Source organism: Anomaloglossus baeobatrachus, chromosome 2, assembly GCF_048569485.1.
Source record: "Anomaloglossus baeobatrachus isolate aAnoBae1 chromosome 2, aAnoBae1.hap1, whole genome shotgun sequence".
NCBI classification, from domain to species: Eukaryota; Metazoa; Chordata; class Amphibia; order Anura; family Aromobatidae; genus Anomaloglossus; species Anomaloglossus baeobatrachus.
The window spans coordinates 5,576,675-5,596,484 of record NC_134354.1 but is presented as its reverse complement, the minus strand read 5'-3'; the positions used below and the strand labels follow the sequence as shown (position 1 = coordinate 5,596,484).

At 49.3% G+C, this 19,810-nt stretch overlaps 1 protein-coding gene across 2 annotated transcripts in view; it reads left to right on the top strand.

The window, feature by feature from the left end:
* LOC142280667 (uncharacterized) overlaps window positions 1-19,810 on the top strand; it is a 103,515-nt gene that overhangs the window by 64,690 nt on the left and 19,015 nt on the right. For both annotated transcript variants that reach the window (XM_075332767.1, XM_075332766.1), the window contains one exon: window positions 12,186-12,229. In XM_075332767.1, the coding sequence (XP_075188882.1) occupies window positions 12,186-12,226 (41 nt within the window). In that variant the 3' untranslated portion in view covers window positions 12,227-12,229. The remainder of the gene's footprint in view (window positions 1-12,185; window positions 12,230-19,810) is intronic.

Below are 19,810 nucleotides of genomic sequence, written 5' to 3'. Positions count from 1 at the left end.
TTGGGAGACCCAGCACCCGCCCTGTTGTCCTTCGGGATGTTTTTGTTTGCGGGTACACATGTTGTTCATGTTGAACGGTTTTTCAGTTCTCCGATGTTACTCGGAGTTAATTTGTTTAAACCAGTTATTGGCTTTCCTCCTTCTTGCTTTGGCACTAAAACTGGAGAACCCGTGATACCACGGGGGGTATAGCCAGAAGGGGAGGGGCCTTGCACTTTTTAGTGTAGTGCTTTGTGTGGCCTCCGGAGGCAGTAGCTATACCCCAATCGTCTGGGTCTCCCAATAAGAGCTAGAAGAAAAGGAATTTACGGTAAGTAACAAAATTCCCTTCTTCTCACTTTGTTCTAGGCACTTGTCTCACAAGACTGGGTGAGTCTGCCCACCTGGGTACTGAACCTGGTGTCACCAAAGCACACACTGACAATTGTCTTTCACAGATGTTACCTGGGCCATCATTAAGAAGAGCTCTCATGGCAGAGAAAGCTTACCACCCTTTGTCCACAGACCTTCCTCAGTCAGCTGGCTCCTTGCATGTCACACTCCATTCCTTGTTGTATCGCTTGTTCCTGTAGGGATTTAAGAACACAAGGAGTGACAGAAGTCACTGACGTGACCAATGTCACCAAGGCATGGTCGGTATTGGTGAAAGACTCTCAACTCTAGGCCCGTTCACTGCTTCTTGGTCAGCTGCACCTGTGCAAGGATCTCCATCCGAATCCATCAGCTCAGATCTAGACTTTCTTTTTGGCATACCTAATTCATTTGACAACAAGAAAAAATCTACAACCTACATACACCTCTAAAGACTCTTACCCACTCCTGTTCTACCCATCTAGAGAAGGCATTTAATGCATCACTGTCTCCTGTATCAATAGGATTGGAGGGAGTGGTCGAATTTAGATCTACCTCATGTGGTGTAAACAGCAGCATATCCAGTGCAGAATCGACCACCATCTGGTTTCATCTATAAAAACAAAAACTAAAAAATATACATTAGATCATTCTTATAACTTCATCTCTGATCATAATACAGTTAGTGGTCATCTATACCTCACATGACTGAGAATACTAAATAAATAAACAAACAAATAAATAAACAAATAAACATATAAGACAAGACTTTCCTATTTCAGTTAACAGATATACCTCATAATAATCTAATAAACATAACTTATGGGAAAAAGGTCAGCTTCAAAACCCATCTAATATGCCTGCTGCGCCCTCCAAGAAACTGGAGAATATAATTAATACCCTATTCCCCCCTTGTTTAATTGTTTATTTACCAATATGGCAAAATTCAGCGTTTGTATACTGGTATTCCCTAAAAGAAAAAAATAAAACAGCAGGTAATAAATTAGCCACATACTAAAACCTAAAATGAACAAACACTGAAAATAACGTATATCTTACAACAATATACATTACTGGGGAATTTTAAAACCTTACAATAAACACTGTATCCATAAAGAAAAGAAAAACCTTACATAGTAGAAACGACTGAGACATGATGAAATGACAGCTGTGACTAGGCGACTAACTTGCAAAAATATATAAATTGTTTAGAAATAAACATAAAAACAGAAAAGGTGATAGTCACAAAATAAAAATATATTGTTCAAATAAATCGCCATTAAAAACAAAAACAACACAAATTATATCGCACATCCCATAAAATTTAATATTCCCTATTCAGGTATAAACAGCAAACTAAAAATGGGAAATCCTGAACTCTAAGGGTTAAACCAAACTTACGTCACTATTGGAGAGAGACACATTCCATCCCTGTCTCTTAAAAGCGAGAGAGGAAGAAGAAAAAAACCTCATCCTTTGTTATAACAAAGACGTAGCAGTGAACACATCCATTTCCCATATCTACATTGGATGCATGATACATTTTTCCTAATTCCTTTTTACAAATGGATTTGATACATTTTGACATCAGTAGGGGTAAGTCGTTTACAATTTTTGTTTTAAATTAACTAACATAGTATAAAGATATATATATATATTTACCTTCCTCTATTTTATTTTATGATATAATGCTGCAGGACTTCTAAAATACCAATTAATTTTATGCGAACAGAAAATTCTGTAAAAGTTTCACTTACTTATCTTTGACTTGCATTTATGGGATAGCTGAGTAAACAAATATACTATTTATACTTATTCAAATATGTTAGTCATTTATACCACAGAACACCTCCCACCGGGGGATGGGTGGAGAGCTTTGAACAAAGAGCCATTGTGAGGGGTGTGGCTTATGAGGTGTACTGCCATCAGTGGGTGTAGCAAGACGGCTGCCACAGGAAGTTCCAGGCACCTGACTTCCGGGTGCAGCATCCATTTTGTGACTCCATGGGTGTACTGGGAGTGGCTGGAACTACGTAGTAAACCAGGGATACTTTTAGTGCCTGTAAATTTGCATTTCAGCATACAAAGAAGAGATTTGATTAGCACCAGATATAACTTCTAGAGAAGAACAATGAGGCACCGCTAGAGAAAAACATTTAGTGATTCTACAAACAGCAACAGACAGTGAATTAGGTCTTTGTTCTCCAGGATACTCTCACTGGAGATTAATCTGAACTTCAGTACATGGATTGCAGCCTGCCATCTAGTGGTAGTCCAACGATTTTACACAACTTTTTGCAATCTTTTATATTTTTTTCTGTTTTTTTGTATCTAGGGCGACAGCGTTCTCAGCTTTTACTAAAAACAACATATTTATCTTTTGAACAGAGTATACAGTGCTTAATTGGACCGGCCGGCTCCAACCGAAATTCTTTCCCGTCTCGTTATGAAGACCTACCGCCTCATAACAGTGACTCACGTTTAATACGCAAGGGAATACGCTAATTCCGACACTTTTACCTTAACCAAAGTGAGTTCCTTTCCCGCCTCGTCTGCCACGCAGACAGTGACATGCTCCTGAACCGCAGGGGAATACGCTAAATCCACTTTAAGTTAACAGAACCCTTCCCGCCTCGTCTATTATTTATCCAACATTCAATATTCAATATTTAATATTCAATATTTAATATCTAATATCTAACAAACAGTGGCTGTGTTATCCGCAACACAGGGGAATCGCTAGTTCTCATACTTCTGTTCAAAAAAACAAACAATTTAAAAAGACTGAAAAACGCATTAATTTCTCTCTAATCCAAACCAAAATAACACTTGTCTTTCTTTCAAATCATTACAACTCTGTTTGCTTTACGATACAAAGGATGCAGCCATCTCCTGTATGTTAGCCCACTAACACCTCCTTTCTCCTCATTGCAAAGAGCTGCGCTGTTTTGACCACTGGCGTCTGCCTCTTCACTCTTCCACCCCCCTGTTTCTCAGCTAAAAGAAAGCAGAGACCGAGCTGTGTAACTTGATCTCCGCTCTGTCTCAAGCAGCTCGTGGACATATGGCCCCCACCTTTTTGCTTCCTCTGAGTGTAAGAATGTAAGGATGTGCTCCCCCCTCTCGCATTCCTTGTTCTCAATAGACTGTCAGGGATGCCCCTGGGCTTAACCAGACCCCCGTAGTCTGCCTCTTCGCTCTCAGTGAAGAAGAAAAAAAAACTGCAGGCAGTGGGTGATTAACCTCCCCCCCTGCTTTGTCACAGAACAAAGACAGCAGCTCCTTAGCCTCCATTTTCTCTCCCTCCGTGAACAATAACAGACAATTAACTCTCCGAGAATCAAACAGAGAAATCACAAGCTTGATTAACCATACACTTATATACAAATCAACAGCTTACTCAAAAGCCCCCCATTTCTACCTTACTTACAGCGAGAAATACAGACAGCCGGATACTTTACAACCTACCCCTAGCCCCTATGGGAGCTGGGTCCTTCTAGCCCACCGGCGGGTGACAGTCACACCGTTAGGTCTCCGGTGCACTACCATTCTCCGGACTAGTGACCACCCCCTTTCGCCAGGTGTCTCTCGAACCACAGGTAAAACAGCACACACAATGTATATGATGGTTACCTGCGAAATGAAGGGTGATCAATCCTATCAAGCGACACCTGGATACTTGTGGAGTAGCCCCCAGACGTCCGGAAAATGGAAGCTCTGACTCACCCTTCTCGGTAGTCCCATCTGGGGTGCCAGCTGTCAAGGTCAGAATGACGATGATGATGAGACTCAAAGGATCTCTCGATATCCGGCTGCTGCTTCTAATTAAAAATGTCATGTGTGCACACGAGAATAAATAACTGCACAGCAAGTCAGTTATATCTATCTCCATGACTGGCTCTTAACCAAGTGTGTTCTTTATTGTTTGAAAGAGACTCTAGACCAAACAGTAAGGGGGTGTGAACAAAAGTTTTAGTCCAATCAAGTATCGTAAGTCAGGGCTTCATGACGTAGAGAGATCTGCATATTCTCCGTGGATTGGTCAGTCTAGGCTCCAGGAATTTCTCTTTGTCCATCTGTCTTGGGTGGAGAACAGGAAATGGTGGCCATCTTCAAGCTATACATATATATATATATCCTAGTATATACTGAGTTTAAGGAAAATACACTGAATATGCAATATACATATATACATGTTAGTAAGAAACAAAAGCATTCACAAATATGTGTGTTAGTTCACATCTACTGAACTATATAACTGAGTCTATGAAATGGCTGAATTAAGTATTTTTGGATACTCAATTCTTTATCCTCAACAACCTCTTCTCATAGTCTCGGCCATCTTTGTGTAAAGTAATGATTCTTTCTTCGGCGCTCCATTGGGAGACCCAGACGATTGGGTGTATAGCACTGCCTCCGGAGGCCACACAAAGCAATTACACTAAAAAGTGTAAGGCCCCTCCCCTTCTGGCTATACACCCCCAGTGGGATCACTGGCTCACCAGTTTTCTGCTTTGTGCGAAGGAGGTCAGACATCCACGCATAGCTCCACTGTTTGTAGTCAGCAGTAGCTGCTGGCTATATCGGATGGAAGAAAAGAGGGCCCATATGGGGCCCCCAGCATGCTCCCTTCTCACCCGCGGTGGTGCTTGTAAGGTTGAGGTACCTATTGCTGGTACAGAGGCTGGAGCCCACATGCTGTTTTCCTTCCACATCCCCTGGAGGGCTCTGTGGAAGTGGGATCTTGCCGGCCCCCAAGCCCTGGGGCCGGGCTCCATCCACAGACCCAGAGAACCTGCTGGATTTGGAGCGGGAGTGCCGTTCAGGGACAAGGCCCTGCAACTTTCAGGTACTCTGTGTCCCCGGCAGGCACGGACACTCTCAAGGCTTGCTGAGCGTTATAGTGCGCCGGGGACAGTAGCGCTGGGGTTAGGTCACTGCAGCTTTGCTGAGTGACGTTACATGTTGGGAACTACTGCGCCGACCGCTCCTGGAGCGGCGGCGCAGCTGCGACTTGTGGTGCGCCGGGGGCTTTGCGCCGACCGCGCTTTTACGGCGGCGGCGCTTCTAACTTTAGCCCCCGGCTTCTGCGGCCTAGCGCCGCTTCGTTCCCGCCCCCACCCTGTCAATCAGGGTAGGGGAGAGACGCTGCTCAATAGGCAGCGCCGAGGGCTGGAGCTTTATTTACATGCTCCAGCCCTCTCACTAGGCACAGTGGGAAGCAGGCTTCCCGCTCTTCGTCTGTATACGCCCAGGGCCCGCCCCCCCCTCTCCACAAGGACGCCGGCAGCCATTACACATGCGGTCTGGCTGGGGAAAGGCAGCAGGCTCTGGGAAACCCAGACTAAAGGGATTTCGGCGCCCACACACCCGCTCCTAAGCGGGCGGTAAGCAGCACTTTAGTGCTGGCCCCACTAGTGCCTCAGTGTTATATTAGTGTACTTTTTTCTTGGTACCATATATATATATATATAGTTGCACTGTAAGGTCGCTTCTTGGCTGGACACCCTGTACTGCTCTGAGGAGGCAGCAACATGTCATCCGCAAAACGCAAGGGTGCCAAGGCACGGGCTGTGTACACTGTTTGTACTGCATGTGGGGCTAATCTACCAGCAGGCTCCAACGACTCTCATTGTGTGCAATGTTCAGTCCCAGTGGCACTTCGTCAGCCAGAGCCTATTGTGGTGGTAGCCCAGGCAGAGTCGCCTGTGAACCCTGCCCCGGTGACGGGGACAGACTTTGCAGTTTTTGCTGATAAAATGTCTGTGACTATGACAAAAATCCTGGAGACCTTGCAGTCCAGGCCAGTTACTCAGACCATGGACACTGCTGTGTCTATGCTCTCCGGTCCCCCTCAGTTGGAACTAATCCGTGCTCCAAGGGGGTCTCAAGCATCACAGGCTGAAGTCTCTGACTCAGATGACAGTCCCAGGCAGCCTAAGCGAGCTCGCTGGGAAAGACCCTCCACGTCATCACACTGCTCAGGGTCTCAACGAGAAGAGTCTCTCTGTGATGAGACTGAGGACGGTGATCAGGATTCTAATCCTGAGGCCCCTCTCAATCTGGATGCCCCTGATGGTGACGCCATGGTTAATGACCTTATATCGGCAATTAATAGACTGTTGGATATTTCTCCCCCAGCCCCTTCTGCAGAGGAGGCAGCTGCACAGCAGGAGAAGTTCCATTTCCTGTATCCCAAGCGTAAATTAAGTGCTTTTTTGGACCACTCTGACTTCAGAGAATCGATCCAGAAACACGACGCTCATCCAGATAAGCGCTTCTCTAAACGTTCTAAGGATACCCGTTATCCTTTTCCCTCTGAGGTGGCCAAACGCTGGACCCAGTGTCCAAAGGTGGATCCCCCAATTTCCAAGCTTGCGGCTAGATCCATAGTCGCAGTAGAGGATGGCGCTTCACTTAAAGATGCCAACGACAGACAGATGGACCTTTGGTTGAAATCTGTCTATGAAGCTATCGGCGCGTCGTTTGCTCCAGCATTCGCGGCCGTGTGGGCACTCCAAGCTATTTCAGCTAGTTTAGCACAGGTGGATGCTATCATACATCCAGCAGTGCCGCAAGTGGCGTCCCTAACTTCGCAAATGTCTGCGTTTGCGACCTATGCTATCAATGCTGTCCTAGAATCTACGAGCCGTACCGCTATGGCGTCCGCCAATTCTGTGGTTTTGCGCAGAGCCTTGTGGTTAAAGGACTGGAAAGCAGATGCTGGTTCCAAAAAATGCTTAACCAGCTTGCCATTATCTAGAGACAGACTGTTTGGTGAGCCATTGGCTGAAATCATAAAACAGTCCAAGGGTAAGGACTCTTCCTTACCACAGCCCAGAGCAAGTAAACCTCAACAGAAAAAGTGGCAGTCGAGGTTTCGGTCCTTTCGAGGCTCGGGCAAGGCCCAATTCTCCTCGTCCAAAAGGACTCAGAAAGAACAAGGGAGCTCAGATTCCTGGCGGGCTCACTCACGCCCCAGGAAAGCAAATGGAGGAACCGCTTCCAAAGCGGCTACCTCATGACTTTCGGCCTCCTCCCTCCGCATCCTCGGTCGGTGGCAGGCTCTCCCGCTTCTGCGACATTTGGCTGTCACAGGTCAAAGACCGGTGGGTAACAGACATTTTGTCTCGCGGGTACAGAATCGAGTTCAGTTCTCGGCCTCCACTTCGGTTCTTCAGAACCTCCCCACACCCCAACCGAGCAGATGCCCTGCTGCAGGCGGTGGACTCTCTAAGAGCAGAAGGAGTCGTGATCCCTGTCCCCCCTCAGGAACGGGGGCGAGGATTTTACTCCAATCTCTTTGTGGTTCCAAAAAAGGACGGCTCCTTCCGTCCTGTTCTGGACCTAAAACTGCTCAACAAGCATGTGAACGCCAGGCGGTTCCGGATGGAATCCCTCCGCTCAGTCATTGCCTCAATGTCTCAAGGAGATTTCCTAGCATCAATAGACATCAAAGATGCTTATCTCCACGTGCCGATTGCTACAGAGCACCAACGCTTTCTACGCTTCGTGATAGGAGACTACCATCTTCAGTTCGTAGCTCTGCCATTTGGTCTGGCGACAGCCCCTCGGGTGTTCACCAAGATCATGGCGGCAGTGGTAGCAGTCTTGCACTCTCACGGACACTCTGTGATCCCTTACTTGGACGATCTACTGGTCAAGGCACCCTCTCAAGAGGCATGCCAACTCAGCCTGAATGTTGCACTGGAGACTCTCCAGGCGTTCGGGTGGATCATCAACTTCCCAAAGTCAAATCTGTCACCGACCCAATCACTAACGTATCTTGGCATGGAGTTTCATACTCTCTCAGCGATAGTGAAGCTTCCGCTGGACAAGCAGCGGTCTCTACAGACTGGGGTGCAGGCTCTCCTTCAAAGTCAGTCGCACTCCTTAAGACGCCTCATGCACTTCCTCGGGAAGATGGTGGCGGCAATAGAGGCGGTTCCGTTTGCGCAGTTTCATCTGCGTCCACTTCAATGGGACATTCTCCGCCAATGGGACGGGAAGTCAACATCCCTGGACAGGAAAGTCTCCCTTTCCCAGACGGCCAAGGACTCTCTGCAGTGGTGGCTCCTTTCCACCTCATTATCACAGGGAAGATCCTTCCTACCACCGTCCTGGGCGGTGGTCACGACAGACGCGAGTCTGTCAGGGTGGGGAGCAGTGTTTCTCCACCACAGGGCTCAGGGTACGTGGACTCAGCAGGAGTCCACCCTTCAGATCAATGTTCTGGAAATCAGAGCAGTGTATCTTGCCCTACTAGCCTTCCAACAGTGGCTGGAAGGGAAGCAGATCCGAATTCAATCGGACAACTCCACAGCGGTGGCATACATCAATCACCAAGGGGGGACACGCAGTCGGCAAGCCTTCCAGGAAGTCCGGCGGATTATGATGTGGGTGGAAGCCACGGCCTCCACCATATCCGCGGTTCACATCCCCGGCGTAGAAAACTGGGAAGCAGACTTCCTCAGTCGCCAGGGCATGGACGCAGGGGAATGGTCCCTTCACCCGGACGTGTTTCAGGAAATCTGTCGCCGATGGGGAAGGCCGGACGTCGACCTAATGGCGTCCCGGCACAACAACAAGGTCCCAACCTTCATGGCACGGTCTCGCGATCAAAGAGCTCTAGCAGCAGACGCCCTAGTGCAAGATTGGTCGCAGTTCCGGCTCCCTTATGTGTTTCCACCTCTGGCACTCTTGCCCAGAGTGCTACGCAAGATCAGATCCGACTGCAGCCGCGTCATACTCGTCGCTCCAGACTGGCCGAGGAGGGCGTGGTATCCGGATCTGTGGCATCTCACGGTCGGCCATCCGTGGGCACTACCAGACCGACCAGACTTACTGTCCCAAGGGCCTTTTTTCCATCGGAATTCTGCGGCCCTGAACCTGACTGTGTGGCCATTGAGTCCTGGATCCTAGCGTCTTCAGGCTTATCCCAAGGGGTCGTTGCCACCATGAGACAGGCTAGGAAGCCCACGTCTGCTAAGATCTACCACAGAACGTGGAGGATATTCTTATCCTGGTGCTCTGCTCAGGGAGTGTCTCCCTGGCCATTTGCATTGCCTACCTTTCTTTCTTTCCTGCAATCTGGGTTAGAAAAAGGTTTGTCGCTCGGCTCCCTTAAAGGACAAGTCTCGGCGCTATCCGTCTTTTTTCAGAAGCGTCTAGCACGACTTTCTAAGGTGCGCACGTTCCTACAGGGGGTTTGCCATATCGTTCCCCCGTACAAACGGCCGTTAGATCCATGGGATCTGAACAGGGTACTAGTTGCCCTCCAGAAGCCGCCCTTCGAGCCTCTGAGGGAGGTTTCACTTTCTAGACTATCACAGAAAGTGGCTTTTCTGGTAGCGATCACATCTCTTCGGAGAGTGTCTGAGCTGGCAGCGCTGTCATCCAATGCTCCATTCCTGGTCTTCCACCAGGACAAGGTAGTGCTGCGCCCCATTCAGGAGTTTCTCCCGAAGATGGTATCCTCTTTTCATCTTAATCAGGATATCTCTTTGCCTTCGTTTTGTCCTCATGCAGTTCATCGGTATGAGAAGGATTTACATTTGTTAGATCTGGTGAGAGCACTCAGAATCTACATTTCCCGCACGGCGCCCCTGCGCCGTTCGGATGCACTCTTTGTCCTTGTCGCTGGTAAGCGCAAAGGGTCGCAGGCTTCTAAGGCCACCCTGGCTCGATGGATCAAAGAACCAATTCTTGAAGCCTACCGTTCTGCTGGGCTTCCGGTTCCATCAGGGCTGAAGGCCCATTCTACCAGAGCCGTGGGTGCATCCTGGGCATTACGACACCAGGCTACGGCTCAACAGGTGTGCCAGGCAGCTACCTGGTCGAGTCTGCACACTTTCACCAAACATTATCAGGTGCATACCTATGCTTCGGCGGACGCCAGCCTAGGTAGAAGAGTCCTGCAGGCGGCAGTTGCCTCCCCGTAGGGGAGGGCTGTCTTCGCAGCTCTAACATGAGGTATTTCTTTACCCACCCAGGGACAGCTTTTGGACGTCCCAATCGTCTGGGTCTCCCAATGGAGCGCCGAAGAAGAAGGGAATTTTGTTACTTACCGTAAATTCCTTTTCTTCTAGCTCCTATTGGGAGACCCAGCACCCGCCCTGTTGTCCTTCGGGATTTTTGGGTTTTTTCGGGTACACATGTTGTTCATGTTGAACGGTTTTTCAGTTCTCCGACGTTACTTCGGAGTGAATTTGTTTAAACCAGTTATTGGCTTTCCTCCTTCTTGCTTTTGCACTAAAACTGGTGAGCCAGTGATCCCACTGGGGGTGTATAGCCAGAAGGGGAGGGGCCTTACACTTTTTAGTGTAATTGCTTTGTGTGGCCTCCGGAGGCAGTGCTATACACCCAATCGTCTGGGTCTCCCAATAGGAGCTAGAAGAAAAGGAATTTACGGTAAGTAACAAAATTCCCTTCTTTTCAGATCTTCAGATAATTATTTGCCATGAGGAGCCATGTTGAACTTTCAGTGACCAGTAGGAGAGTGTGTGAGCGATAACCCCAAACGTAACACCCCGGCTCCTTGAGTCACACCGGAGACCTTGTAACACTGAGTCACATCACACCAGGGAGGGAAGATGGTGAATTGGGCACAATTTGGCCATTTTCACTAAGGGGTGTACTCACTTTTGTTGTAGTGGTTTTGACATTAATAGCTGTGATTTGTTATTTACACTGCACACTGACCCTACACATCGTATCACAGGGACAGATCTGCAGTGATGTCCCGGGAGAAGATAGACTAAAATAGATCTATAAAACATGAGGGGTGTACTGACTTTAATGATATATTGTATAAACCCTGCAGACATTGGGCTGTGTATGATACAGAACTGTGCAAAAGTTTTAGGCAGGTGTGGAAGAAGTGCTGCAAAATAGAAATTTCCCCCAAAAAAAAAACTTGTTCCAAACATCTTAAAGAACTCACCCCAGATCTTCTGTGCGGATCCAGGAATGGTCCAAATAAAAAACGTCCGCTCAAGACGCAAAAAATCAGCCGTCGCTGACCGACAGATGCCGAAAAATGAGAACATTACTGTCTCCGGGGGGGCTGTGCATGTAGAGGGTTCTGTAGAGGGTTCCCTGGGCGATCGGCGCGTCTCCGGTCCCTGGGCGATCGGCGCGTCTCCGGTCCCTGGGCGATCGGCGCGTCTCCGGTCCCTGGGCGATCGGCGCGTCTCCGGTCCCTGGGCGATCGGCGCGTCTCCGGTCCCTGGGCGATCGGCGCGTCTCCGGTCCCTGGGCGATCGGCGCGTCTCCGGTCCCTGGGCGATCGGCGCGTGTCCGGTCCCTGGGCGATCGGCGCGTGTCCGGTCCCTGGGCGATCGGCGCGTGTCCGGTCCCTGGGCGATCGGCGCGTCTCCGGTCCCTGGGCGATCAGCGCGTCTCCGGTCCCTGTGCGATCGGCGCGTCTCCGGGCCTCGGTGTTCCCCGTGTCTTGTGTCTTCTTGAACACCCATCTGCTGAGACGTCTTTGCCTGGGAGACTCCGGGCTGATGCACTATAACTACCTTGTATCACTTCTGTGTGTGACGTTTCTGGTTCTGCGGCATTTCCTCTGCTCTTGCACAGTGTCTGCCCTCCTCCGGGCTGATGCACTATAACTACCTTGTATCACTTCTGTGTGTGACGTTTCTGGTTCTGCAGCATTTCCTCCGCTCTTGCACAGTGTCTGCCCTCCTCCGGGCGTCCGGTCTTTGCGCTTTCCTTCACATTGGCAGCCGCTAATGGTAAATGATAACTTATATTGAGGGATTATGGTAGTAATCTATGAATAATTGCAGACCCCAGATAATATATCATTATTTTTCCCCTCCTAGGAGGTCAGAATCCTGCAGATGATGAAGCGACGGACATGTAGAAGGTGAGAGACGCCGGCCTGTGTGTGATATCCATCTGTGCCCCCCCCCATTATAGCTTAGCCCCCCATATGTACACACAGTGCTGTTATTTACAGCAGCTCCCCCCCATTATAGCTTAGCCCCCCATATGTACACACAGTGCTGTTATTTACAGCAGCTCCCCCCCATTATAGCTTAGCCCCCCATATGTACACACAGTGCTGTTATTTACAGCAGCTCCCCCCCATTATAGCTTAGCCCCCCATATGTACACACAGTGCTGTTATTTACAGCAGCTCCACCCCCCATTATAGCTTAGCCCCCCATATGTACACACAGTGCTGTTATTTACAGCAGCTCCCCCCCATTATAGCTTAGCCCCCCATATGTACACACAGTGCTGTTATTTACAGCAGCTCCCCCCCATTATAGCTTAGCCCCTCCATATGTACACACAGTGCTGTTATTTACAGCAGCTCCCCCCCATTATAGCTTAGCCCCCCATATGTACACACAGTGCTGTTACTTACAGCAGCTCCCCCCCATTATAGCTTAGCCCCCCATATGTACACACAGTGCTGTTACTTACAGCAGCTCCCCCCCATTATAGCTTAGCCCCCCATATGTACACACAGTGCTGTTATTTACAGCAGCTCCCCCCCCATTATAGCTTAGCCCCCCATATGTACACACAGTGCTGTTACTTACAGCAGCTGCCCCCCATTATAGCTTAGCCCCCCATATGTACACACAGTGCTGTTATTTACAGCAGCTGCCCCCCATTATAGCTTGGCCCCCCATATGTACACACAGTGCTGTTACTTACAGCAGCTCCCCCCCATTATAGCTTAGCCCCCCATATGTACACACAGTGCTGTTATTTACAGCAGCTCCCCCCCATTATAGCTTAGCCCCCCATATGTACACACAGTGCTGTTATTTACAGCAGCTCCCCCCATTATAGCTTAGCCCCCCATATGTACACACAGTGCTGTTATTTACAGCAGCTCCCCCCCATTATAGCTTAGCCCCCCATATGTACACACAGTGCTGATATTTACAGCAGCTCCCCCCCATTATAGCTTAGCCCCCCATATGTACACAGTGCTGTTATTTACAGCAGCTCCCCCCCATTATAGCTTAGCCCCCCATATGTACACACAGTGCTGTTATTTACAGCAGCTCCCCCCCATTATAGCTTAGCCCCCCATATGTACACACAGTGCTGTTACTTACAGCAGCTCCCCCCCATTATAGCTTAGCCCCCCATATGTACACACAGTGCTGTTACTTACAGCAGCTCGCCCCCATTATAGCTTAGCCCCCCATATGTACACACAGTGCTGTTACTTACAGCAGCCCCCCCCATTATAGCTTAGCCCCCCATATGTACACACAGTGCTGTTACTTACAGCAGCTCCCCCCATTATAGCTTAGCCCCCCATATGTACACACAGTGCTGTTACTTACAGCAGCTCCCCCCCATTATAGCTTAGCCCCCCATATGTACACACAGTGCTGTTACTTACAGCAGCTCCCCCCCATTATAGCTTAGCCCCCCATATGTACACACAGTGCTGTTACTTACAGCAGCTCCCCCCATTATAGCTTAGCCCCCCATATGTACACAGTGCTGTTACTTACAGCAGCTCCCCCCCATTATAGCTTAGCCCCCCATATGTACACACAGTGCTGTTACTTACAGCAGCTCCCCCCATTATAGCTTAGCCCCCCATATGTACACACAGTGCTGTTATTTACAGCAGCTCCCCCCCATTATAGCTTAGCCCCCCATATGTACACACAGTGCTGTTACTTACAGCAGCTCCCCCCCATTATAGCTTAGCCCCCCATATGTACACACAGTGCTGTTATTTACAGCAGCTCCCCCCCCATTATAGCTTAGCCCCCCATATGTACACACAGTGCTGTTATTTACAGCAGCTCCCCCCATTATAGCTTAGCCCCCCATATGTACACACAGTGCTGTTACTTACAGCAGCTCCCCCCCCCATTATAGCTTAGCCCCCCATATGTACACACAGTGCTGTTATTTACAGCAGCTCCCCCCCATTATAGCTTAGCCCCCCCATATGTACACACAGTGCTGTTACTTACAGCAGCTCCCCCCCATTATAGCTTAGCCCCCCTTATGTACACACAGTGCTGTTACTTACAGCAGCTCCCCCCATTATAGCTTAGCCCCCCATATGTACACACAGTGCTGTTACTTACAGCAGCTCCCCCCATTATAGCTTAGCCCCCCATATGTACACACAGTGCTGTTACTTACAGCAGCTCCCCCCATTATAGCTTAGCCCCCCATATGTACACACAGTGCTGTTATTTACAGCAGCTCCCCCCCATTATAGCTTAGCCCCCCATATGTACACACAGTGCTGTTACTTACAGCAGCTCCCCCCATTATAGCTTGGCCCCCCATATGTACACACAGTGCTGTTACTTACAGCAGTTCCCCCCCATTATAGCTTAGCCCCCCATATGTACACAGTGCTGTTATTTACAGCAGCTCCCCCCCATTATAGCTTAGCCCCCCATATGTACACACAGTGCTGTTATTTACAGCAGCTCCCCCCCATTATAGCTTAGCCCCCCATATGTACACACAGTGCTGTTACTTACTGCAGCTCCCCCCATTATAGCTTAGCCCCCCATATGTAAACACAGTGCTGTTATTTACAGCAGCTCCCCCCCATTATAGCTTAGCCCCCCATATGTACACACAGTGCTGTTAATTACTGCAGCTCCCCCCCCATTATAGCTTAGCCCCCCCATATGTACACACAGTGCTGTTACTTACAGCAGCTCCCCCCCCCATTATAGCTTAGCCCCCCATATGTACACACAGTGCTGTTATTTACAGCAGCCCCCCCCATTATAGCTTAGCCCCCCATATGTACACACAGTGCTGTTATTTACAGCAGCTCCCCCCCATTATAGCTTAGCCCCCCATATGTACACACAGTGCTGTTACTTATAGCAGCTCCCCCCCATTATAGCTTAGCCCCCCATATGTACACACAGTGCTGTTATTTACAGCAGCTCCCCCCCATTATAGCTTAGCCCCCCATATGTACACACAGTGCTGTTACTTATAGCAGCTCCCCCCCATTATAGCTTAGCCCCCCCATATGTACACACAGTGCTGTTATTTACAGCAGCTCCCCCCCATTATAGCTTAGCCCCCCATATGTACACACAGTGCTGTTATTTACAGCAGCTCCCCCCCCATTATAGCTTAGCCCCCCATATGTACACACAGTGCTGTTATTTACAGCAGCTCCCCCCCATTATAGCTTAGCCCCCCATATGTACACACAGTGCTGTTATTTACAGCAGCTCCCCCCCATTATAGCTTAGCCCCCCCATATGTACACACAGTGCTGTTATTTACAGCAGCTCCCCCCCATTATAGCTTAGCCCCCCATATGTACACACAGTGCTGTTATTTACAGCAGCTCCCCCCCATTATAGCTTAGCCCCCCATATGTACACACAGTGCTGTTACTTACAGCAGCTCCCCCCCATTATAGCTTAGCCCCCCCATATGTACACACAGTGCTGTTACTTACAGCAGCTCCCCCCCATTATAGCTTAGCCCCCCTTATGTACACACAGTGCTGTTACTTACAGCAGCTCCCCCCCATTATAGCTTAGCCCCCCATATGTACACACAGTGCTGTTACTTACAGCAGCTCCCCCCCCCATTATAGCTTAGCCCCCCATATGTACACACAGTGCTGTTACTTACAGCAGCTCCCCCCATTATAGCTTAGCCCCCCCATATGTACACACAGTGCTGTTACTTACAGCAGCTCCCCCCCATTATAGCTTAGCCCCCCATATGTACACACAGTGCTGTTACTTACAGCAGCTCCCCCCCCCATTATAGCTTAGCCTCCCATATGTACACACAGTGCTGTTACTTACAACAGCTCCCCCCATTATAGCTTAGCCCCCCATATGTACACACAGTGCTGTTATTTACAGCAGCTCCCCCCTATTATAGCTTAGCCTCCCATATGTACACACAGTGCTGTTATTTACAGCAGCTCCCCCCCATTATAGCTTAGCCCCCCATATGTACACACAGTGCTGTTACTTACAGCAGCTCCCCCCCATTATAGCTTAGCCCCCCATATGTACACACAGTGCTGTTATTTACAGCAGCTCCCCCCATTATAGCTTAGCCCCCCATATGTACACACAGTGCTGTTACTTACAGCAGCTCCCCCCCCCCATTATAGCTTAGCCCCCCATATGTACACACAGTGCTGTTACTTACAGCAGCTCCCCCCATTATAGCTTAGCCCCCCATATGTACACACAGTGCTGTTACTTACAGCAGCTCCCCCCCATTATAGCTTAGCCCCCCATATGTACACACAGTGCTGTTATTTACAGCAGCTCCCCCCCATTATAGCTTAGCACCCCATATGTACACACAGTGCTGTTACTTACAGCAGCTCCCCCCCATTATAGCTTATCCCCCCATATGTACACACAGTGCTGTTATTTACAGCAGCTCCCCCCCATTATAGCTTAGCCCCCCATATGTACACACAGTGCTGTTATTTACAGCAGCTCCCCCCCCATTATAGCTTAGCCCCCCATATGTACACACAGTGCTGTTATTTACAGCAGCTCCCCCCCATTATAGCTTAGCCCCCCATATGTACACACAGTGCTGTTACTTACAGCAGCTCCCCCCATTATAGCTTAGCCCCCCATATGTACACACAGTGCTGTTACTTACAGCAGCTCCCCCCCATTATAGCTTAGCCCCCCATATGTACACACAGTGCTGTTATTTACAGCAGCTCCCCCCCATTATAGCTTAGCCCCCCATATGTACACACAGTGCTGTTATTTACAGCAGCTCCCCCCCATTATAGCTTAGCCCCCCATATGTACACACAGTGCTGTTACTTACAGCAGCTCCCCCCATTATAGCTTAGCCCCCCATATGTACACACAGTGCTGTTATTTACAGCAGCTCCCCCCATTATAGCTTAGCCCCCCATATGTACACACAGTGCTGTTATTTACAGCAGCTCCCCCCCATTATAGCTTAGCCCCCCATATGTACACACAGTGCTGATATTTACAGCAGCTCCCCCCCATTATAGCTTAGCCCCCCATATGTACACACAGTGCTGTTACTTACAGCAGCTCCCCCCCATTATAGCTTAGCCCCCCATATGTACACAGTGCTGTTACTTACAGCAGCTCCCCCCCATTATAGCTTAGCCCCCCATATGTACACACAGTGCTGTTATTTACAGCAGCTCCCCCCCATTATAGCTTAGCCCCCCATATGTACACACAGTGCTGTTACTTACAACAGCTCCCCCCATTATAGCTTAGCCCCCCATATGTACACACAGTGCTGTTACTTACAGCAGCTCCCCCCCATTATAGCTTAGCCCCCCATATGTACACACAGTGCTGTTATTTACAGCAGCTCCCCCCCATTATAGCTTAGCCCCCCATATGTACACACAGTGCTGTTATTTACAGCAGCCCCCCCCATTATAGCTTAGCCCCCCATATGTACACACAGTGCTGTTATTTACAGCAGCTCCCCCCCATTATAGCTTAGCCCCCCATATGTACACACAGTGCTGTTATTTACAGCAGCTCCCCCCCATTATAGCTTAGCCCCCCATATGTACACACAGTGCTGTTACTTACAGCAGCTCCCCCCCATTATAGCTTAGCCCCCCATATGTACACACAGTGCTGTTACTTACAGCAGCTCCCCCCATTATAGCTTAGCCCCCCATATGTACACACAGTGCTGTTACTTACAGCAGCTCCCCCCCATTATAGCTTAGCCCCCCATATGTACACACAGTGCTGTTATTTACAGCAGCCCCCCCATTATAGCTTAGCCCCCCATATGTACACACAGTGCTGTTATTTACAGCAGCCCCCCCCCATTATAGCTTAGCCCCCCATATGTACACACAGTGCTTTTACTTACAGCAGCTCCCCCCCATTATAGCTTAGCCCCCCATATGTACACACAGTGCTGTTATTTACAGCAGCTCCCCCCCATTATAGCTTAGCCCCCCATATGTACACACAGTGCTGTTACTTACAGCAGCTCCCCCCATTATAGCCTAGCCCCCCATATGTACACACAGTGCTGTTATTTACAGCTGCTCCCCCCATTATAGCTTAGCCCCCCATATGTACACACAGTGCTGTTATTTACAGCAGCTCCCCCCATTATAGCTTAGCCCCCCATATGTACACACAGTGCTGTTACTTACAGCAGCTCCCCCCCATTATAGCTTAGCCCCCCATATGTACACACAGTGCTGTTACTTACAGCAGCTCCCCCCCCCATTATAGCTTAGCCCCCCATATGTACACACAGTGCTGTTATTTACAGCAGCTCCCCCCTATTATAGCTTAGCCTCCCATATGTACACACAGTGCTGTTATTTACAGCAGCTCCCCCCCATTATAGCTTAGCCCCCCATATGTACACACAGTGCTGTTACTTACAGCAGCTCCCCCCCATTATAGCTTAGCCCCCCATATGTACACACAGTGCTGTTATTTATAGCTGCTCCCCCCATTATAGCTTAGCCCCCCATATGTACACACAGTGCTGTTATTTACAGCAGCTCCCCCCATTATAGCTTAGCCCCCCATATGTACACACAGGCTGTTATTTACAGCAGCTCCCCCCCATTTTAGCTTAGCCCCCATATGTACACACAGTGCTGTTATTTACAGCAGCTCCCCCCCATTTTAGCTTAGCCCCCATATGTACACACAGTGCTGTTACTTACAGCAGCTCCCCCCATTATAGCTTAGCCCCCCATATGTACACACAGTGCTGTTACTTACAGCAGCTCCCCCCATTATAGCTTAGCCCCCCATATGTACACACAGTGCTGTTACTTACAGCAGCTCCCCCCCATTATAGCTTAGCCCCCCATATGTACACACAGTGCTGTTTACAGCAGCCCCCCATTATAGCTTAGCCCCCCATATGTACACACAGTGCTGTTACTTACAGCAGCTCCCCCCCCATTATAGCTTAGCCCCCCCATATGTACACACAGTGCTGTTTTCTTCGGCGCTCCATTGGGAGACCCAGACGATTGGGTGTATAGCACTGCCTCCGGAGGCCACACAAAGCATTACACTAAAAAGTGTAAGGCCCCTCCCCTTCTGGCTATACACCCCCAGTGGGATCACTGGCTCACCAGTTTTCTGCTTTGTGCGAAGGAGGTCAGACATCCACGCATAGCTCCACTGTTTAGTCAGCAGTAGCTGCTGACTATATCGGATGGAAGAAAAGAGGGCCCATATAGGGCCCCCAGCATGCTCCCTTCTCACCCCACTTGCGGTTTGTAAGGTTGAGGTACCTATTGCTGGTACGGAGGCTGGAGCCCACATGCTGTTTTCCTTCCCCATCCCCCTGGGGGGCTCTGAGGAAGTGGGATCTTACCGGCCACCAAGCCCTGAGGCCGGGCTCCATCCACAGACCCATAGAACCTGCTGGATGTGGAGCGGGAGTGCCGTTCAGGGACAAGGCCCTGCAACTTTCAGGTACTCTGTGT